At 40.0% G+C, this 23,726-nt stretch overlaps 1 protein-coding gene across 2 annotated transcripts in view; it reads right to left on the minus strand.

Annotated features, from left to right (window-relative positions):
• ccdc93 (coiled-coil domain containing 93) overlaps positions 1–23,026 on the minus strand; it is a 39,043-nt gene extending 16,017 nt beyond the window's left edge. For both annotated transcript variants that reach the window (XM_034573377.1, XM_034573376.1), the window contains exons 1-8: positions 22,872–23,026; positions 22,326–22,439; positions 19,750–19,844; positions 6,551–6,662; positions 4,866–4,964; positions 3,152–3,208; positions 1,052–1,152; positions 234–270 (exon numbers count right to left, since the gene is read on the minus strand). In XM_034573377.1, the coding sequence (XP_034429268.1) occupies positions 234–270; positions 1,052–1,152; positions 3,152–3,208; positions 4,866–4,964; positions 6,551–6,662; positions 19,750–19,844; positions 22,326–22,439; positions 22,872–22,958 (702 nt within the window). In that variant the 5' untranslated portion in view covers positions 22,959–23,026. The remainder of the gene's footprint in view (positions 1–233; positions 271–1,051; positions 1,153–3,151; positions 3,209–4,865; positions 4,965–6,550; positions 6,663–19,749; positions 19,845–22,325; positions 22,440–22,871) is intronic.
• Positions 23,027–23,726: the final 700 nt, after the last annotated feature.

Raw genomic sequence — 23,726 nt, forward strand, 5'->3', positions numbered from 1 at the left:
TGGCTACAATGTAGCTCAGATGGTTAAAACAGAGCTCTAGAACTTGACACGAATGTGTTGGTCTGAATAGGGAGGAGAATACAGCATTGTATCATACTGTATAGGATGGCGTACATGATAAATTATCATAACAACAGTGAAATTATCATAGCACATGAAATGGTGTCTGCAAAGCCACTTTTTGAATAACAGAAAAATGATGTTTGTAAAAGCTACATCATTGCAACACCAACCTTTTCTTGTTTGGGCTGCTTTCTGAAACCATATCGCCTGAAGAAAAAATTGTGACAAAGATGTGAAAATTAAGTAATTTCCTTTGCATTTGGAATAAAACATTTTTTACCATGCCACACTACATCAGGACATCATAAAGGTTTGCAACATGAGGATAAACAGCTCCCGAAAGGAGGAATGTCTGATAAAATAAATAAAAGCATACAGAAACGCATCACAACAAGACCACACTGTGCATCCATCATGCCAATAACACAGTATGTGAGAACTTTGCATTCTCTGAGCAACATGTCTCACCACAAAACAAACTGCTATGAGTAGAAGCTTGCAGAAAAAATGCTTCATACAATACTTACAGAAGGAAATCTGACATTCTAACACAGAGGCGGTGATGGAAGGATGGATGGATAGATGAAAAAACATGTCAGACAAACTAGACCTGAGATGATGTTCACTCAGGCAGAATGCATGCGCAGTTGTGAATGGGTACAAGTCTGATGTAAACCCTTTGATGATAAATTTATGTCACTCTTTCCCTAGTGGACCCTTGCGCACTGGCGCGGGTTAGTTCACCTAATTCCTGACATTTTTGAGGAAATCTGTTTCACATGTGGTCGAATTTTTCACAAATTTAAAATTCTTGAAAAATGGAGATTCAATTCAATTTCATTTGTATAGTGCCAAATCATTATATACATTATCTCAAGGCACGTTAAATAGGTCAAGAACTTCTATGTGTGAGATGCAAAAAAATGACAGTGATGTTCTGTTACAGTGAAAGTGTGAGAGCACACACATACCTGATGTCTAATCTTACCTGCCATATTCCAGCAGGGTGGAATGAACCCTGGACTCTTCATCCAGAAGCTGTCCTGCATCCTTCTGCCTCCTGTACTTTCTTTGCGGTTTGTACATTTCCTGCAAAACATTAGTGTTCATTCAAGTCAAAAATGATATTGAATAGAAAAATACAGTAACATCTGTTGGAATCAGAAAACTGTTGGTTATTGTTGTTGCAGTTATCCCAATATTTATATCTGCTTTTACTTTTTTACTTTGTTGATTCAACAGTTACATACTTCCTTTCATTATGTATGGCAGCTTCCAAAAGTATTCAGACCCATTCACCTTTTACATAAATTTAAATTGTTGTGTTGTGTTGTAGATTAAACTTTAAATGGATAAAACATTCATCTTTCTCCATCAATCTACACCAAATAATCCATAATAGAAACATCAGCCAATTTATTAACTAGACGGGCACTCAGAGTGCATACGTCCGCCAAGTCTGATTGGCCACTTTACCATACATATATATATTGAGAAACACAAAGCCAAACTATCCGTTCTCTTATACAGGGATATTTGTTACCACACAGTAACTGAGTAAAGATCACCACCCCTAATAACACTGGATTCACACCAAATTCCATCTGCTCATACATATTAGCATTATACACATACCTGATTTTTTTCATAAAGCTTTCTGCATTATTACTTAACAAATTCACCACCAAAAAAGCCCCGTCTTACACACATACTTTCAGTTTTGTGGTAATCTATCCTGTAGTTTTTGTGTATTCCTGCTATGTAACAGATACACAATAAAATACAGATGAAAGCATAACTTCCTTGGCAGAGGTGAAAAGCATCCAGACCTCAGTACTTAGTAGAGGGCCGAGTCTTCTTGAGTAAGTCTCTACAAGCCTTGCTCAGCTGAATTTGGGCATTTTATCTAATGTTCTAATGCTCTTTTATCTCAACAGATATTCTCAAACTCTCAGATTGAATGAGAAGCATCTGAAGTTCGATCTTCAGGTCTCTCCACAGAGAGCATGGGCATTAATTATGGCCTTTATGCCACTCAAAGCCAGTCAGAGACTTGTCCTGAAGACTAAGGATGCATCTCTATAAGATTCTCCCTCTCTTAAGAGGACCTCTAAAGCTCTGTTGAAGAGACTGTTGGGTTCTTGGTCACCATCCTGGCCATGTCTCTTCTTGTACAGTCACTCAATTTGGCTGCATGGCCAAATCTAGGAGTCCTAGATTCAAATCACATCACAATTGTGTGACAGAAAAAAAAGATTTGTTAAAACATGTTTTCACTTTATTTGTTCTCATGATTTCATTGTATGCTATTTAGTGTACACTGATGGGCAAAATGTACATTTTATATCCATCAATCCATTTTCTGCTGCTTATCCAGGGTCAGGTCTTGATAGCAACATGTTGGACTAGGGAGTCCAGACATCTCTCTCCGGAGGATCTCGATCCAAATATGAGGTGCTGTTCATTACAATGTGTCTCCACTCTCCAGTGACCATTTGTCATTTGATTTCACTTCCCCGCTCCATGTGCAAATAATTATTTACATAATTTGTGTTCATAGACCAAACATGACTAAACAGATGTGTAAATGCCAATGTGTTTGTGTATGCTGGTATGAGCATTCACTAAATAGAGCTGCACACATGCATAATGTGCAGCTCTACTAAATAAGATTTCACTTGTTTGAGATAGTAAACAAAATAATGATAATATGTAAACAAAATCTATGTCTGACAAAGAATGTGGCCACATGCGTCACAGACCATGTCTGAATGTGGTCTGTGACGCATGTGGCCACATTCTTTGTTTGAAGAGTCTTCAGATCTCAAACACATCCCTAATGCTTCTTGGGTGCCTTCACATGTGTACTTGGAGCTGTCCACTAGCAGGTCTGAATAGGTTAAGTCTGTACACTGGGGTCTCCTTCCAGTGGGATGTGCATGGAAAATCACCCCATCCTTTAGACATCTTGATTATATATCAGTTTACCCATTAAAATGTAATCAATAAAACAATGAAGTGTGCCAAGACTGCATGGGTCTGAATACTTTCTGAAGCCACTGCAATGCCTAAAGTTGTAGCAACTCACCAGTACATCCAGAACTGTTTTCACAGCCTTGTCTTTCTGCTGGAGAAACTCTTCATCCTACAATACAAAGGTTACCTTTGAACATCAGCACTTATTTAGAGGACAGTTAAATGCAGTTTATGCTTAATTATCCTTTGGTCTCTTAAATAAACCATGGTGGAGGATTATTACCACATACCTGCAAAGTACTGCTAAATGAATATGTTGGTACTGTATTGATATTTTTAGTCCCATATTGTTATTTTGTGCTGGTATATCTGACACATTTTTGGCTTACCAAACATCATACCCGACATTGGTAATAATTTTGACCAATAATTTTTTTATTTGTTTTTTAAATAATGTAAACTAAATACTTTATCACTTTGACTTAGTTTTTCAATGTTTGGATTTAGGGCTCTCTTTTTTGGGGATTAAACCTCTTAATTTCTTTTTCAGAATTCAAGCATACAACAATACAAAAGGTGGAATGACTAAGTTAAAAATAGAAAAAAGTATGCTAAAAGCAAGACAAAGGAAAACATGCACATTCCAAAGTGTATGGTACAGGCCATAGTACAACAGAATTATACATCATGTACATCAGGCATAGACAAGTATGCATATGAGAAAGTAGCTGTGTCTCAATTGAGTCACATCCTTGAAGGACCCTGTCTATGCAGCCAACGTTGGCTGCATCCTCCAATGGCTGTATAGCCCAATTCAGACAAACCAAATTTAAGTTTTCGCCTCGCTTTTTTCCACCATTACCTCTTTGAAAAACAGTTTGACACTGAAGTGTATCATGGGATAATTTTTGGCTGTAAAGGATCAACCCAGTGGAGCCTCTGTTGCTCTGGGGTGGAAGGCCACATTTGGAGGAGCGCTGATATTTGGACAGCTTAGTCACGCCACGGTAAAGTAATTGGTCTACAAATGCAGCTTCCGGAGGATGCAGCCCCCAAATTGAGACACAGCTGTTGTGCTGTTGCCTTTGTTGCTTCTTTTGGAGAGTGTATACCTCCGCCAAGGCTAACATCCAATATCGCAATGTAAAACGGAAGTGAAAAAAAAGTTCCTGGATCCACCCCTTTAATCAAATCCACTCAAAAAATTGGAGTTCTTCTTTGGCCCAAACCCTACCTTTCCACTTCAATTAAATCAGTTCAGTAGTTTTTGCAATGAAATCCAATGAAAATCGATAGATGATCTATCCATCCATCTATCCATCTATCCATCTATCATCCATTCGAGGCCCAATTCTCTGCTCTTGTCATTATAATGTTCAGCTGTAATTACTATTTGATGTAATTTCAGTATCTGTGCAATAATATAAAGTTTATTTGGCCACCATCTCTTTTATTATTGTTATATTGTGTCTGCCAATACACTGTCTGGTCACATACTTGATTTTCTTTTCTTGTTAATTGAACAGCCTGTGTCACTGACACATTGCAATAACAGCATTGTAGATTGGTTCATCTCACACCTTGTTTTTTTAAGAGTTTATTGTTCCAAATACTGACGATCACACTTCAAAAACATATAGTTTACAAGCTTAAATTATTTTTTTGTTCAGTTTGGAGAATTCATGGACAGTGACATGAAGTAAAACCTATTCTTGAAGTGCTACGATGCCTCACTTTTTTTAATATGTTGGGATTGCAGAAACACATGGTTATAAAGTAGTGTCACTGAGCCTATTCTTCTGGCTCTGTGGCATACTGGTACTCACCTCTGGGAGGCTGTGGATCTTCTGGAACTGAGAAATGGAGTAAGCTCTCACATAGTCACCCATCTCTTCCCTTGTTTCTATGGCTCGTTTCACCAGCCACTTGCAGGAGACACAACACACAGCTGATCAGATACAAGTCTAAACAAGGAGCCACTCGGTACAGTACAAATATATGCAAACACTCATCCATCCACCAACTGGTCCTGTTGCTTGGATTGGATTTTCTGGCAAAAGTTGTGTGTGAATTCTTTAGCTGATACTTAAGTCTCCCCAGTGCCCCCCATTAATTGTGCAGAAGTGTCCTTGGGCAAGACACTGAAATTAAAGATCCAACTAAAAAGCCACTTCTTATCAGCCAATGTAAATTTCATTCAATTTTGGCATACAAATAAACAGATGTGAAAAAAAGCTATATTTAAACTTTACTAATTTAATATTTACAAGGTGAAGAAATGCAGTCCGCATATTTCTGAAAGGTTGGTTTCTGCACTGGTGCAGATGATTCAGTTCTATAAATTAAGTATTTAATATTCAAAGAAAGTATATAAAAAAGTTATTTTGAAAGATAAACAAAAGGACCATTTGATGCACTTGTCTGTATAGAAAAAGCAACATGTGTGTATAGTAACAAACTAAGAAGGAGCAAAGTAGAGTAGAAAGTGAAAAGATTGTCATAAGCTATCACGATCAAGAGGCCAAAAACATGTTTTGTGAGTCCCCTGTGACCTTTAATTTTCCAAATCCAATAAGTTAATCTTTGAGTCTTAGTGAACATTGTGCCAAATTAAAAAGGATTCTGTCAAGGCGTTCTTAAGGTGACATGTTCACAAGTCAAAATAGGGTTTGGCAAGGTCACTGTGACCTTGACCTTTGACCACCAAAATCTAATCAGTTCATCATTTAGTCCAACAGATTGTTTGTATCAAAATAGAAGAAATTCCCTTCAGGCTTTCTCGAGATATCGTGTTCAAAAGAATGGAATGGACAAACTGTATGTACAGTGAAGGAAATAAGTATTTGATCCCTTGCCGATTTTGTAAGTTTGCCCACTGACAAAGAAATGAACAGTCTATAATTGTAGTGGTAGGTTCATTTTAACAGTGAGAGACAGAATATTAAAAACAAAATCCAGAAAATCACTTCGGGCCTGTACATGTGCCTTCTTGAGCAGGGGAACCTTGCGGGCACTACAGGATTTTAATCCATTACGGCGTAGTGTGTTACCAATGGTTTTCTTGGTGACTGTGGTCCCAGCTGTCTTGAGATCATTAACAAGTTCCTCCCGTGTAGTTCTGGGCTAATTCCCTCACCTTTCTCATGATCATCGATACCCCACGAGGCGAGATCTTGCGTGGAGCCCCAGACCGAGGGCGACTGATGATCATTTTTTATTTGAAATTCTGTCTCTCACTGTTAAAATGAACCTACCATTACAATTATAGACCGTTCATTTCTTTGTCAGTGGGCAAACTTACAAAATCAGCAAGGGATCAAATACTTATTTCCTTCACTGTATATATATATTGAGAACCAGCAAACTTAATGCCTCCGACCACTTGCTGTTGCATGGAAGGAAAAAGAAATTGGCTAAATACAATATCATTATTATCATTTTTAATTACACAATGCAAATGGACTCATTTTATGTTGAATGTTAACTGAAAGTTTGTCATGAACTCTCTTACTTGTATCACAGGAAAAATGTGGATAAAATCCAATCCTTGAATTTGATGGGGTTCAAGGTGATGAGGACACTTCATCTTCGGCAAAACAGAAACTATTTTCTCTGTCAGGGCTCTGCAAGGAGACAGATAACGCTGACTGGATCAACAGTGGCTGCAAAACTGGTGATAAAATATAACATGATCTTCGCCTAAATTAGTATGGACAAACAATGTGCTCAATCTTATAACAGAGAAAATAATATTTTACAATATAATTCAATGATTTTCTTCACTGGTCAGGGTCATTGTCCTGCTATATCACCAGCTTCTACTGAATCTTAGCATTCGGACAGACACCCTGATGTTATCCTGATGAAGATGGGAATTCATTTTCCCCTCAATGACGTTGAGCTGTCCAGGCCCGAAAGCACACTCCAATTCACAATGTTCCATCCATTGCACTTCACCTTCAGGATAATGGGGCAGCTGCGGCTCAGGAGGTAGAGCATGCCAAAATGTTGTTGGGCAAGATACTGAACCCCAAATTGCCCCAGACAGCTGTGCCTCTAGTGCAAGATTGATGTGTGATAGACAAAGTGCTGCACAGAGATGACAAAATGATACAACTATGATCACAGAACCAAACAATTGAACAATAAAATGTTGTCTATTAAATATTAGGCCACTCAGATCTAAATCTCTACTAGTCATTGATTCAATTTGATTTAGTCTGTTTAACTGAAACCTGGCAGCAAAAAGATGAATATGTGAGTTTAAATGAAGCAACGCCCCCCACCCACATTAAAACTCATATTCCTCCTTATACCCCCTCAGCCAAGAGTTAGTTTTTAGCACAGATAAAGTTTTCATAGTAGGTTATTTCAATATCCATGTAGATGTTGCTAATGACAACCTTAGCTCTGCATTTAATTCACTCATAGACTCAAATATAAATTATAAATTGGTTTTATTCAACATGTAAATGAACCCAGTCACTGTTTCAATGACACTCTTGATCTTGTTCTGACATACGATATGGTATATATTTCCCCAAAACCCCCTTCTGTCTGACCATTTTTGAATTACATTTGAATTTACAATTAATTTGTACAGCGCCAAAACATAATAGGCATTATCTCAAGGCACTTTACCTAGTAAGGTATTATCAACACTGAATTTGGAGACTGACTATCCGATAGTGTCTATAGGATAACTTAAGTTTATAATGAATTTTAAAAAAGGTCCAGTGTGTAAGATTTAGGTGAAAGGGATCTATTTGCAAATTGAATATAAAATAATCCTAGTGATGTTTTCACTAGTCTGTTTCATTTAAAAATTGTATGAATTGTTATTTTCTTTACCCTAGAATGGGCCCTTCATATTTAAATACTTTATATTTACATCAGGAGTGGGTCCTCTCTACGGAGGCCGCCATGTATTTTTATAGTAGCCCAGACTGGACAAATTAAACACATTTTGAGTTTTTAATGACAACTGAAGGCTACCACAGGTTCTCTTTCATGTTTGGAAGAGGAGGGTGAGGTGAGGGGGATTCAGCTGCAACATGCAATTGCACCACTAGATGTCCCTGAATTCTACACACTGAACCTTTAAGGAAAGAATTCCTTTGGTAGGCTATTTACTCAGTTGACCAGCCTCGTTGTGTACAACCCTTGACACCGTCGCCCCTCTGAAAAGAAGCTAATAAATCAGAGGAGATTAGCTCAATGGTATGATTCACAAACACATGCTTTAAAACAGACATCGCAGAAGTTGGAAAGGAAGTGGCGCTCCACCAGTCTAGATCAGTGTTTTTCAAACTTTTTCTGCCCAAGGTATAATAATTAAAAAAAAAAAAAAATGTATCAGGGGTCCAGACTTACTTTAAACATTGGTTGCACTGGTACGCCTAACTTTTTCATTTAGGTAGACCAGCACACAATTTAGGCGCACCCAGAATTTGGCACTGCAGTAATATACCTTTTCTTGACAGTTCCCATATGTAGGTGAGTGAGTGGGGACGTGGCCAGTCCGGGGCCTGTGTGTGAGAGTGTAAACTATGCAAAGGAGATGAGATCAAATACAGAGACACACCAGCTAAATGTTTGGTGCACCGGTGTGACAAAGGAAAGTTGCACTTCACAGATTTAAATGGTCTGGAGCCCTGTAGTAGTATTGCAAAAATAATATTGCACATTTCTCTCAAAATCCCACGGCACACCTGGATCTGCCTCACATCACACCATTTGGGAACCACTGGTTTCGATGATGTAGACTACCTTGGAAAGACAGTCTAATAACGTACAAGAAAGCCCTATAAAACATCCAATTAGAGTCCTGCATCCGTTTGCCGGGTAACCCGCAATAACGATGTGTAACGGCAAAAAAATATATTTATGTAAATTCACGGGTACGGCTGAAAGTGAACTAAATGCAGGCGGATAGCGGATGACAACAAAAGAATGCGGTTGCTGTTATTTTTTAAATTGATATCGGTGATGAAAAGTCTAATAAGCCAATGGAAAAATGTTTTATTGTGAAAGCCTGCAACACAGCTTGACCCACACACACTGTATTTTGATGTCACTGATGCAACAGCGGTGTAGGCTTGCTGCTAGCTAGTAGATCAGAATGGATGACAAAGACAAAACACCGAATTGTGGACAACACATCGTCGAGAGCCAAGTCGGACGTTTGGGACAAATTTGGTATTATCAAAGACTCTGAGAACAACCACCAAAACGAGAGGACAAGGATGCCATCACCCAGTTGGTTTGTGTGCCGGGACATCAGATTGTTTGAAACTGTCTGGTGATGGATTTCGCGAGTTGGCACAAGGATTGATTTATATCGGTGCCCGAGCTGGCCATGTGGACGCCTAGCACCTTCTGCCTGATCCGACAACTGTGTCACGCAGACTCACAAAACATGCAGAGGACGTTCAACAAAACATCATCCCGGAGCTGAGGATGCAGCTGACTGATGGCAACGGGGCCGTCACTTTGTATGTGTGGACAGATGATTTCTGTAAAATAGGTTATCTTTGTGTCACTCTGCATTACATTAACAACAAGTGGGAGCTGACTGAGTGAGTGCTTTGCACTTGAGAATAGGACAGTGCATTACGCAAAACCGCAGATAACCTCAGAACAGCTATAATGCAAGCACTGCGTAAATACAATCTTAATGAGCTTTTCTCCAAACTGGTGTATGTGACTGACAGGTGCAAACATAGTGGCGGCTCTCCGCTCTGTTACTAGACTTAGTTGTGCCGCACACATTTTAAAAACAGTGCTTCATACCATGCTTGGAAAGCCCGCAGAAGATGATGTCTTCGGCGTATCTGCCTTTATTGACTCTGCAAAGTTCCTTGTGACTTACTTTAAGCAGACAGACCTACAGAATCGTCTGAAAAAACACTGAAAGCATCCGTGGAGACACGCTGGAACTTGCTACATACGATGCTGGACTCTATCAGCAGCCAATATGAGGACATTCATGCTCTTCTGGAGGACGAGGTGAAGAAAATCGCCTGACCAGCCTGAGCACAGAGACTTTGGGTGACATTGTAACATTTCTATTACGATTTAGGGTTTGCTACCAAGGCCTTAGAGGCATCCAAAACCCGAACATTCACATCACTGCTGTGTGGTTGGAGCGCATTAGGCATCACCTGCTACCATCATCCACTGACAGCTTGACACTGTCTTCGCTGAAAGAAAACCCCCAGAAAATTCTGACTGAGAAGTTTGAGCTGCATCTCCTCCATGAGCTCGCAATGTTTTCGCATTCCACACTGAAATGCCTGAAGATGCTTCCAGACCAGGGTGACGTCACAAGACATCTTGTTGAAGGTATTATTACATTATGACTATATAATATAGCCTAATAATAATATTTGTCAGTCTCGCAACGTATTTAACAGCCAAATGAGTCATTTGGAATGACGAATTAAAATTGCAATAAATTGGGCTATTTTTTTTTTTCCTGCAGTGTACAAAATGTGAGTTTGCGCTTTCTGCTCTAAAACCTAACCCTTAATGTTTTAGCCCTCCTCTCGTTTGATACTCTTTTTTTTTTTTAAATCTGACTTTCCTCTTAAATTAGCACTGATCTTACATTTCGTTTTGACTATTCTCAAGAAATCAAATTGAAATGTGGAAGCCCCCTGCAATGTACCACAGGCCCTAGCGTACCACCGGAGAAAAGACCCCGTCCCCTATCAACAGGTGATGACTTAGCCGACGTGGAGGACTCTTTGCAATGAAAGTTTGCTGCCAACGGATGAGGTGGCATTCTACATGGAATTCAAAACACCCAAGGAGGATCCTTTCGATGTTTTATGTTGGTGGAAGGAGCACTCTACAATGTTTCCTAACCTGGCAGTGATCGCATGGAATGTGCTGGTCATCACGGCTTTGAGCGCAGCCAGCGAAAAATACTTTTTCATGGCTGGATTTGTTCAAGAACGCAGAACCCATCTTAAACCAGGAACTGTTGACAGTATTCTGTTTTTGCACAGCAACCTCAGGCTCAAGGATAATTAAATGTCGGGACGAGCGCAGTGAGTCACATAGTTGGTGTTTGATTCTGACAAAGAGGCAATTTTGCATTACATGTTCTAATGGCACACTATTGACGATATTGTATTTCTGCACAGCAACCTCAGTCTCAAGAGCAATGACACTTCAGCATGAGAATAGTGATAGAAACAAAGTTGTTTATTGATTTTCTGCCACATTAGCTGCTGTTAATTATAATTTGAAATTCTTGTGTTTCTACATATGTAAATGTCGCAAGTAAAAATAAAGCGCTTTGAAGTGAATGACTGTTGAGCCTCTGTGTTTCATCACGGATGAGTCACGGGTCTTATATTAATGAGTCTAGGCGTGTCTGGATTTGAGTTAGAGGTAACTAGGTGTAATGGGTCACTTCTGGTACTGAGTTTTGTGGATGCGGGTGGGTGCAGGTTTGCAAAACTGGACCCGTGCAGGACTCTGCCTCCTATTATTCATCATAACTATAAGAAAATAATAAGCCCAGGTTCCTCTCCAGCACTAAAGCCAGGCTAACAGAGTGATAAGTCTACTGAACTACCTATTCTTTTAACTCTTAGCAATAATTATTTCATCAGCTTTTTCACTAATAAAATTACCGCCAGAGAAGAAACTGATCACCTCCTTCCCAAGAATAGCACAACTGTAGGATCAGATTAATATTTAGACAACTTTTCTTGAAAAGATCATTCTGAGCTGATTTCACTATAGTCTCTTCATTTAAACCATCAACTTTATCCAACCATGTAACCCATATCAAAGCTTCGCTTAATTTCTATAATCCTTGAAATAGTTGTTACTACCCAGTTTTGTGATTATTAGCACAGGATTGTTTAGTTTGAAGACTATCAGAATTTAGAATCCATCACAGCAGAGCAACATCACTTTGAAAAGTTACCAATGACCTTTTCAGGGTCTCAGACAATGGACTTGTGTATATACTCGTCCTCCTGGATCTTAGTGCTGCATTTGACACCATAGATCTTAAGATTCTGTTACACTGGAACAACATGTAGGGATTAAAAGAACAACAGGCTGGTTTTAAAGTCATAGTTATCTGAGAGTTTACAATTTGGTTATGTTAACAATGACTCCTCGATAAATACAGACCATTTACCATCCATGCTCACAAAAGTTAGTCATGGAGTTCCACAAGGTTCTGTACTTGGACCGATACCCTTCACTGGGGCTGGGCGATATGACTTCTGATCAATATCACAATGATTACAAACTTTTACCTCGATTACGATTAATAAACGCTGATTTTTTATAATCTATTAGTGTGGCTGACTGTAAAGTGTTAACTGGACTGAAGACTGTCAGCAATGATTTGATGGTATATATGTAGAACTCAAACTCTGAAAAAGAATAGAGGACTCTGGAGTCTCACCTTTAAGAGAATCTTCCACAACATGAATATGTTTCATTGTTTGTGTTGACTACTGTTCAACTGTAGATGTTCAAATTGCTGCTGTACCCTAGGCTTCCAGCCACCTTGCACAAAATACACACTGCCTTTGTACTTGTAATTTTACATTATGAATTGAAACATTGCCATTTTTACATAGATGTCAGTATTGATGGTAAATGTTGTCCGTTGAAGCATTAAATTCCCTAGTGCAGCTATATTGATCAAGAAAGAAGGAAAACAAAAGTTCTTCCGCTCACAAAGCTATGCAGGCAGTGCTTTACATGTACCAAGATACGTTGCACGCAAGCCTCTGGGACCCACGCCTGTATATTACCACACTAGCTTATGTAGTAATTACTTTGTTAGTCAATACTGTTAGGCGTAAAAAAATACTCATAGCTGCCCTCTGGCTACCCAGAGAATGAGACTAGATATCCAAGCTGAAATACCCTCTAGTTTTTTTAACATCAACATCATCATTGTGCCATCACTGATGGGGGAAGAACTGATTTTGCAGCAGAACTTATCTTTCTAAGTCGATATGACACACACTGAGTAATTTATTGCACCAATTGACTACATTTACCATCAACACTGATTGGACATTGGCAAAGTATCCTTTTAACATTGTTGTGATATGTAGTGTGATATGTAAACTAGAAGTAAGCTGCACATTGCCTTTGCACATGTTGATTTTATTAGTTTCAGAGTTATGAAGAGCTGCTGCCTTACAGGTTTACAACAAGAGGACGATGGCTCGCAGTGATCTATTCCACGACAAAGTCTGTATGCAATGACATTGACTTGGGTGAATTTACATAATTTGAATATCTTGCTGTTGAGCTCAAAGCTAAATTATCAGTATTAATTATCACAAAATATGGGCCACCAAAGTAATTACCGTTACTTCTGCAGGAACTCTTAGAGCTGATATCACTTGGTTTCACCAGATATGATAAAGCTAATTCTGATTGGACACTTATTATATATCATAAATATTAATGTAATAACAAGAATGATCCTAAAGGTACAGAGCTTATACATTTGAGAGCATTGAGCTGACACAACATGAATAGGAAGCCACCAATAACCATGGCAACACCCTGGACTAAGTGATAACAAGAGGGTTAAACATGGAAAATGTTTCAGTATGTGAATTACTTATCAATAACACCCTGTTGTCTGCTTTAAATACTGTCGCTCCATTAAAGATAAGAAAGAAATCAGCTGGCTACTTCACACTAGGGGTGTGCGATATTAGGAAATATCGGGCGTGTGTGTGTGTGTGTGTGTGCGAGAGAGAGAGGACAAGAGCGAGCGAGCAGCTGATGGATGCACTGCTCTGAAGAAAGATTTCAGTTATTAATAAAAGAATCTATCATTATGTGATGATCAGTGTTGATATTGTGGCGACAACCAAATCAACTTTTAAACTGTAGCGAGTCAGAGACGTCAGCGTCGGAGCAAGATTTGACAGAGCCGCGTCGCTCCGTCAAATCTCTGTCTTCAAATTCTCTGTTTTCTCTCTATTCTCTTCATATTCTCTCCTTCCGACAATGACTCACTGATGGAAAAACCCATCAATGATCTGAATGTCTTTCATTTATCATCTAAAGCGGCAAAATATATTGACATGCAGAGTGTGAATGCGTGGCGCATGGATCATCATTATCGATAACACTCGATAACGTGAGCTTGCACATCGTTAAAACAACAATTGAGATATTATCGTAGATGATATATATCGCACACCCCTAATGTAGACTTGATGCATCAAGGAGACCAGAGGGTGAAACAATATACAAACGCTAACAGATTAACATTAGCATATATCGCCCCCCAAGTCTGAAGATGTCTCCCAAAGCATCCCCATATACTGTATCTTCCTCTACTTGCATCACCCATTCCAACAGCACATCCATGAATGGCTAGAATTGCTGTCACTCTCTAAGTTACATGTAGGTGTTTTCTTCCTATTGGATAGTTAAACCTGAAGCATGCATTCCTAAATCACATTGTTTCCTTACGTCTTTCCAGTAATGAAATACACAAAAGAGTTGAAGTTGGTGCCTCTCTGTCTGACGCATCTGAGTTAGATACGAAAGTCCCTCAGTGTAAAAAATTGACTGTACTTAAACTGCACCATTATTGGATTGTATGATTATCATTATTAAATATATGTATATATTTTTTTTTTTATTCAAAAAAATGAACTTGTCCACACTGTTTGCAGAGATGGTGGGCCTGCTGGCACTTACAATGTCTGCGCTGTGGAGAACACTTTCACTCTAGGGACAGAGGTTTATAAAGGGCTGGTGGGACTTGTTGGCTCGCTATGACCATGAGCCTACAGCACATCCGGTCCTTTGCTAAAATTATCCCCCGGAATTTGAGACGCACACAAATAAGTTCTGTACCTGGACTCACTGCATTTGGTCGGTACTTGTGCGATGTGCCTACCGAACGGCCCGTACCAGACGTTTTGGGTTAGGGTTAGGGTTAGATTTGGTCAAACCTGTTTGGTCTGCCAAAGGTGGTTATAACTGATCAAGGCACCAATTTCAAGTCTAATGTGTTTGCCCAGTCATTGAAATCTTGAAGCATTAACCGTGTAAACATCTAGTCTATACCATCCTCAAAGCCAGGGGGCACTAGAAAGATTTCACCGGACTACGAAATCTATATTATGCAAGCATTGCCTTGACTCTCGAAGGGATTGGGATGATGATGATCTGTTTGCTTCCTGTGAAGCTGTACAGGGGTCCCAAGGTCTTAGTCCAGCTGTGCTTGCGTTTGGACATGAGATTAGATGTCTGTTAAAGATCCTTAAGGAGCATCTGTTCATACCAGAAGAGAAGGTCAAAAGTATCCCGGAGTATGTTACCAAGCTCAAAGAGCCCCTCCAGCTGGCCTGCTATTTGGCTAGATACCCTGACCTCCTCCCAAGTCAAGATGAAACAACACTATGACAAAAAAGCAGATGCTCGCTTGTTTCAAACAGGTGACAAAGTCATTATTCTTTTACCTATACCTGGTTCCACTCTCTCTACTTAAAGGGCCCATATTTTACACCTTTCTCGGATGTAATTTGAGGTATTGGTACCGCTAAGATGATATATCAGTGGTTTAAAGTTGAAAAAACTGCTGCAATGTGTATTTCCATGTCTGCTTCTCTCTGGAGCTGCAGACAGAACAGGCTGTTTTCGCCTGCCTCTTGAGCCCCTCCTCTGATTGGCTGACTGCACTTTGGGTGACACGCGACCAGGCCTATCACCGGTGGGTGGTGGGTTCGGAGGCTGGACTGGTACCGGCTGGGTGGGGCTGAGAGAACAGTGCGATTCCATGATGACATCATACGGAGAGGAAGTACGGAACGCAACGTTTCAATAACATATTTCTTCGAATGGACTGAGTGAAAAAGTCCACGGAATGACTGTTTTCATACTTTGAGGGTAACTACTGACCCCCTTTAAGTAATTACAGATAGTAAAAGCCCAGAAAATGTATTTTACACAATATGGGCCCTTTAACTTTCTGGCACTTATGTTGAAGAGAAAAAGCTCAGTGACACATTCTACGGTATTTAAACACATTACCACAGGCGACGGACCAGAGTATGTCATGTCAATATGATGAAGCTGTATCACTCCCGAGAGGCTAAAAATGGGCCATCCACATCATACGATGAGGCTGCTGTCTCGCCTATGGTGGCCATCTTCCTTCTTCAGCTTTCCTGATGGTGAGGATGGATTGGTGATGCGTGATGCTACACCACAGGTGGCAAGACTAAGTAATAGTGAAGTGCTGTCTAATTTACCCCCACTACCTCCCAGATAACCAGCATGATAACATTCAGGAACTAATATGTGATTTCTCAAGTCTGTTTAGTGACATTACCTCAAAGACTTCTTCTATATCTCATGACATTGTCCTGACAAACCCTATGCCAATCAAGCAGCATGCCTATCCGGTTAGTCCAGCGTAGAGAGAAGTCATAAAGAAAGAGGTTGAGTATCTTTTGCAGAATGGATATTTGGTGCCAAGTTGGAGCCCACATTTCCTGGATACAAGTCTGATGGAAGCCAAAGATTTTGTATGGACTTTCGCAAGGTAAATGCCCTGACTTTCCCGGAGGCACATCCATTACCTCTCATTGATAAATGCATTGATGAAATCGGCCCTGCAAAATACGTCAGCAAGCTTAAAGGGGACATAGCATGCAAATTCCACTTTGTTAGTGCTTCTACACGTTAATGTGGGTATCTGGCATGTCTACCAACCCAAAAACTCTGGGGAAAAAACACTCGCGCGTTTTGTTATGGTTCCTCTAAGTCAGAAACGTCACGCTTGAGTGACTCGATTGAGCTTCCTGGGTTTTGTGTCGTAACAAGGAACTGGAAGTCTCCCTACATGGCCTTGGCCCACCCCCCCGTCCCCCCACACTCATTACGCCGGGTTTACACCGGACGCAGCGAGGCTGCGAGGCAGTGCAGCGCCGTTCCCAAGCACGCAGCCGCCTGGCTGTTCACACGGGACTCGCATTTCTCCACGCTGGTCAGCCCGCGATTCACTCACATGTGGCATTTGTCTGGATCGTTGGGACTGGGAGGCTGCAGCAGTTGCTCGGGCGCGACCGCTCGCTCTCCCATGCGTGAGCTGGAATTTGTGTCAACGCCACACAGCCAGCAGTGTGGAAGACTTCCGCAGTGTTCAGCACTACTGTAACACTGGCACAAACACACAGAGCCCCCCCACTCGTTACGCCGGGTTTACACCGGACGCGCCACTGCGAGGCAGCGCAGCGCCGTTCTCAAGCGCGCAGCCGCCTGGCTGTTCACACGGGACGTGCATTTCTCCGCGCTGGTCAGCTCCATAGACTGTATATGGCTGGCTCATTAGCATTTAAAGGAACAGGCACTCAAAACAGGTCACTCTGTGGAGGGCTGTTTTATACAGGGTAAAAAGGGTGCTGTTTTAAATGATCCTTGTGGTATTTTGACCAAAGTATGTTACAGACATTTCATTAAGACCCCAAGGAACCATATCAACTTGTGGTAAAATGGGCATGCTATGTCCCCTTTAATATATTAATATTGGTAGGTTCCTTTGACCCCCCGAGCTTCAGACATTTCAGGTTTTGTGACTCCTGATGGTTTCAGTATACAGTTATGCCCTTTGGAATGTGTACCTCTTTATGTCTGGAGAGATGATCAGTCATCCAGGTCATGGTATATCCAAGTGCTACAAACAGATCAACTGGGCTTGGTTGAGAGTAGGGATGGGCATAATTAATCGACGATCGATTAATTGATCATTAAGAATTTCGTCGATGACATTATTTTTTCATCGATAAAACTAATGCATGTTCTGTTGCGTAGTGTGAGTCTTGAAGGAATGCAATGGATTTCGCTATGTGGCAGCAATTAAACATTTTACCACACGGGGCAATGTTTGAAAAAAACGCCACAGCCCTACTCAGTTACCTGCGAGTTTCCATGTATTTCAAAAGTAAACATGAAGAGTTCACGGCGAAGTGTAGCGTGGGACCATTTTGATTTAAAAAATGACTCAGTTCACTGCCAACACTGTGAAGCTGTGCATAAGTACAACTCGGCCACGACTCAAATGATGTACCACTTGAACAACGCACATCCGACCCTGGTTCGTGGCGGTGCATCCTGCTCTCGGTCTCAACCTAGCATCAACTCGGTGTTAGCACGGAGGAGCTGCGATGCACAACGAGCAGAGAAAATTACCCAACGGATCTGCAAGTTCATCGAGATGGATATGCTACCCTTAAGTATTGTTGAGGGCGAAGGTTTTCGACAACTGATAAACTTATTGGAACCGGCATATCACATTCTGTCACGACGGGAGCTTCTAGCTGTCAGCTCCGCTGCTTAAGAGTACAGCAGCGCATATTTTCAAGTGTAACCATTGAACGGATCCCGTTTAACTGCCACAAGAGTTGTTCATCTTGTAATAAAGATCTCAATGAGGAAACACGCTGTGTTTTTTCTATTTTCACTGCATTTTAATATAGCCTATAAATAGTGAATTTAAATATAAAAATATTAATGATTAATCGAAAATCGATCGTTAATTCTCCCGACGATCGATTAAGACATTTTAATCAAATGCCCATCCCTAGTTGAGAGGCTAGTAAACAAGATCTTGGAAAGAGGTGGTAGTCAGGGCTGGTATTCTGCAACGTTACAATAAACATTTCCTTTCAACTTTTACTCTGACTTCCTAATATTTTTGATTGTTGTTTTACTGTCTCCAGCTGGCCCTAGACCTATTAAGGGGATGTAACAAGCTCATAGCACCATATTGTCTAAATAGATCACTTTGCTCCCATACAGGCTCACTTATGGTTCTTAGAGTCTGTAAGAGTAAAGTGGGAAGTACAACCTTCAGCTAACGGGCTCCTCTCCTGTGGAACCAGCTCCCAACCTGGGTTCAGGAGGCAGACACCATCTCTACATTTAGGGTTAAACATAAAACATTCCTCTTTGATAAAGCTTATAGAAAGGGCTGGACCAGGAGAGCCCTGAACCATCCCTTAGTTATGCTGCTTTAAGCCTAGACTGCTGGGGGAACTCCATCATGGACTGAGCACTTCTCCATCTATCTGCCCCTTTTCATTTTTCGTTTCCCATTTTTTTAGCAGTGGGGGCAGGACGCCAAACAATGTTTATGTTTATAATAAACAGAGCATCGCAAAAATGAAGTTGGGGGGTGTAGAGGGAGGACATGCGGCAGGGTAATACGGCACAGTACAAGGATACCGGATCTATAATGTGATGACTATGATTACAACAAGACTTCTTGATATACAATATTTCTCCTCAGATACTCGACCATTACTGACAATAATCCATCAATTCATTTACCTTCCATTATGCTACAAAGTGTTTATTCTAATCAATGCTGAAAATACCCTTATCTTGCTGATGTTCTCCTTTACACGTGACATCTATTGCACTTCTTTCCGTCTTGGGAGAGGGATCCCTCACATGTGTCTCTCTTTGAGGTTTCTACGTTGTTTTTATCAATCAATCAAATTGTATTTGTATAGCCCATATTCCTTTTTACCCTGTTAAAAGTTTTTTTTTTTTTTTTTTTTTTTTTCCTTTCCTTACTCTTAGGGGGTTAAGGGCAGAGGATGTCACACCTTGTTAAAGCCCTATGAGACAAATTGTGATAAAAAGAGCTCTGGAGAAGAGTAAGCCAACAGAAAAAACACTTACATTTTAAGGCCAATCGTCAAATTTTCTTGGAAAAGAAGATCCACATCAATGTCAAAGTTACATGTGGTGATGCACCAGGTCATACCCCCGACCACCTGAACAAGGGAGGCAGAGGAAACAGGTTTAGTGAGAATGGAGGTTAACTGCATTGATTAATAAGTAGGACTGTCTACTGAGTAGGCTGGGCGAAAAGGAAAAAAATCTTATCACAATAATTTTTTCATATCAGTCGATATTGATATATCATATACAAACGTTTTGTCTTATGCACAAAACCGATTTTACTTGCTCTTATAATCATCCTGTGCCACTGCACTTTACTGTACAGCCCTGAGAGATAATTAATACTTTGTCACACCAGTATACTCTCTTACATGTACTATCATAAGCTCTCACACACACTAATATACTCTCTTACATGTACTATCATACTCTCACACACTACTATACTCTCTTACATGTACCATCATACTCTCACATGTACTATTATACTCTCTCACACACACTAATATACTCTTACATGTACTATCATACTCTCTCACACACACTAATATACTCTTACATGTACTATCATACTCTCACATGTACTATTATACTCTCTCACACACACTAATATACTCTCTTACATGTACTATCATACTCTCTCACACACACACACACTACTAAACACTCTTACATGTACCATCATACAATATTATAGCAATATATATTACATTTTAAAGTGGCCGTGAATATAATGACAATATACATCAACATTTGTTATGAGGCCCTATGAGAGATAATTAATACTTGGTCTCACACACACCAGTATACTCTCTCACACACACACACACACACACACTACTATGTTCTCTTACATGTACCATCATAGTCTCTCACACACACTACTAGCGTTGTCGGCCTCGGGACAACCCGTGTGTACCCATGCACAATGCCCTGCTATATTAGTATTTATATTAAATATTATATATATTAAATGGATGTATATTAATACTATATTAATATATATATTATATTTTAAATGGGCTATAAATATTACTTTTATGATGATTTAATTATACATCACCATTTTGTTTCTTTACCTGTTTACATCATTCAGTTGGGGGGAAAGAGAGACAGACGGAGAGTGAGAGAGATAGCAAGAGACTAATGCCAATCACCTGAAGTTCTTCAAGTTAACTTTTAATATAACTACAGCCTTTCTGAAGTTTCTGCTATGACTACTATATTTCCATTTATAAAACTAGTCCTGCACACTATAAGGTATGAAGCCGTACATCTCCTAAGAATTCTAAAAAAAATGATTTTAGAATATTTTCGGTCTACAGAAACGCTGGAGTGCTTTTTTATTAAATGTGCATATGCAATATTGCAATCATTTATGTTTGTGACATTTCTTTAAAAGATAAACGTTGAAAGTTCATTTTCTCTGTATATTCTGCTGAGAACCACGTGCGGCACACAGAGAAAATCATTGAGACCTGAACCGCGGTTGAACAAAAGGCCCTGCTCTGTTAGAAAAAAGGCTCTGATCTGTTAAATGGATGCGGAAATGAAAAGCGAGCCGATCTGCGGCTGTTCCGTAGCGCAACTGCAGCCAGTGTGGCCCTGGGGTCAGGCGAGGAAGTTCCCCTGGCCCCCCTGATAATGCTACATAATGCTAACTGTGCCTGATGGCACAGTTACGTTCACTGCAGCGATTTGATGATACATGCACAGTGTTAGAAGATATTATTAAAAACTGTTAATGACTCGTAAGTTGTTTTATATATTTTGCAATTAAAAAGGTTTGTGTGGAACAGATACTGTTTTTCGCACAACTAAAGCTGTTGATTTTAATGTCAATGATGAAGTGGATCAATATTCTGGCTTCAGATCACCACCTCACTTCTGCATGGCCACTTTCCCCTCTCCAAAACGTTCATATTAAGTGGGTCAGAGTTTGCGTGGAAATGTGCAAATTTTCCCATCAAGTTTGTTTTTATAAATCACAACATTTGCGTGAGAAGTGCCATACAGACGTTTCAGGCCCCGTTTTGTGCATACGCAACATTTATAAATGAGACCCTAGGTCTGAATAACCACAGCATTTCCTCCTCGGCTGCAGGCCACTGTGTGTGGCTGTATTACAGGAGATCTCTATGGATCCAGCATCTCGGGAAAAAGGAAACAACCCCAGACAAACATGGACTAATGTGCAGTCTTGGCCATATCTGCATATTATCATAAGCATCAAGACTTTATATATTTGGAATCAGGTCTATTCAGAAGAAAAAAAACACTACTTTGAATGATGTGACAGCTTTTGTTCTGCAGTACCACAAGTTCCATTGAATTGCCAGCAGAGGTAACATCCACTGTCCCCTTTGTTGTAGTTCCTTCTGCACCAAATCTCAAATATGTGACTTAATGGTTTGAGGGTATTTTTCAAGGAATTTGTTTTGTTTTTTTCTCTTGAAGTTATAGTGAATATCCGACTTTCATTCTTGTAAATTTACAACATTAATTTTTTCAACTGCACAAGCATGAATTAATCAGTTTTCCCAACACCATACTTTAACAGATCCAGTGTGTACCTTATCAAAAGGTGACAGTCCCTTTATCCTGGCTCGGAAGTAACCAGCTGCCAGCAGGAGCTCCAGGATCTCCGCAAGTTTGAAACTCTGCTCTTCGTCCTCTCTGGTTTCCACCTGGAGCCAGACACCACATCATCATCATCAGCAGCAGCAGCAGCAGCAGCAGTAGCAGTAGCAGTAGCAGTAGCAGTAGCAGCAGCATCTACGTCAGTATAAGACAGAAGCTGGGCTGCTTCGGATGGAGACAATGACTCCCACACACAGTAAAGTTTTCTAATTCAGCTAGCTTCTAGACGACATGTGAGAAAAGAGGCGAGCAGGGGGAACTGTTCTCATCTGATGTCCCACTTTGCTTGACATTTCTCCAGTTTTAATTCACATTGTCCTTACGCTAACCGTAAACACTTGAGTAACATTTAAATAACGCTACCTCGAATGGGTTAGCTTTTTCCACCGTTAGCTAACCAGCGTCCATGTTATGTGTTGACAAATATCTGCTGTTTCACAATAACATCATTTGTGCAGTGTTAAATAAGTTGTATTTACCTGGATAAGGTTGCCTTCTTGGTCATATTGGGCACCTATCTTCGACCCAGTTCTCACTCTGAGGAAAACAGACGAAGCCGTCGCCATATTGAACTAAACGATGCGGGTGATAGGTCACATGATCGCAAAATGTGACGTACACGTCTTCGGGTGCACTCGAATCAATCGAATAGTCCATTTTGTTAGAAATGAGTGAAATAACCCGGAAGTAGTTCAGCGGTTGCTCTAATAAGAGCCCTTCGAATTCTTTAGTTTATCAATAGCAAGTTCGTGGCATACGTGGAAGATTGGACTCGGCAGAGCAAACACCCGGGGACGGGAGGACGCAGTACGTCATTCTGCAATTGGTACCGCGGATTTGATAATGTCATCGTCTCTGCTCGTCTTGAGAGTAGTGCGGTTGTTTCACTGTAATATTTGTTTAAAATAAAACGAAATATGATGTAAAACACGACCCTACACCTTCCTCACTTACATGATAAATGTAGTTTCATATTGTATAAAATCTTTATTTAAAACAATTTGATTTATTATTTGGCAGCTGCAGTTCCTTGTGCTGTTTAAATGAACTGGGTTATTCGAAGGTGTGTGTAATATGTACTATATCTTCATGTATACAGGTATACACCACGTAAATATAAAAAACTGAACATCTGCTTTATTCTCATGACATGATCCAGAAGTGATGTGAATCCTCACATGATTGTCAGATTTCTAAATATTTTTTTTTTATTATTTAAATCCCCTGACTGTGGAATGGTCCAATTCATTTTTTCCCTCTACTTATATAAGGTTATCTCCATTTATAATCCTCAAATTATAAGTCTTTTTATTTTTATTTTCAATTAAATCTGT

The sequence above is a fragment of the Hippoglossus hippoglossus genome, chromosome 21 (assembly GCF_009819705.1).
Source record: "Hippoglossus hippoglossus isolate fHipHip1 chromosome 21, fHipHip1.pri, whole genome shotgun sequence".
In the NCBI taxonomy this organism is placed as follows: Eukaryota; Metazoa; Chordata; class Actinopteri; order Pleuronectiformes; family Pleuronectidae; genus Hippoglossus; species Hippoglossus hippoglossus.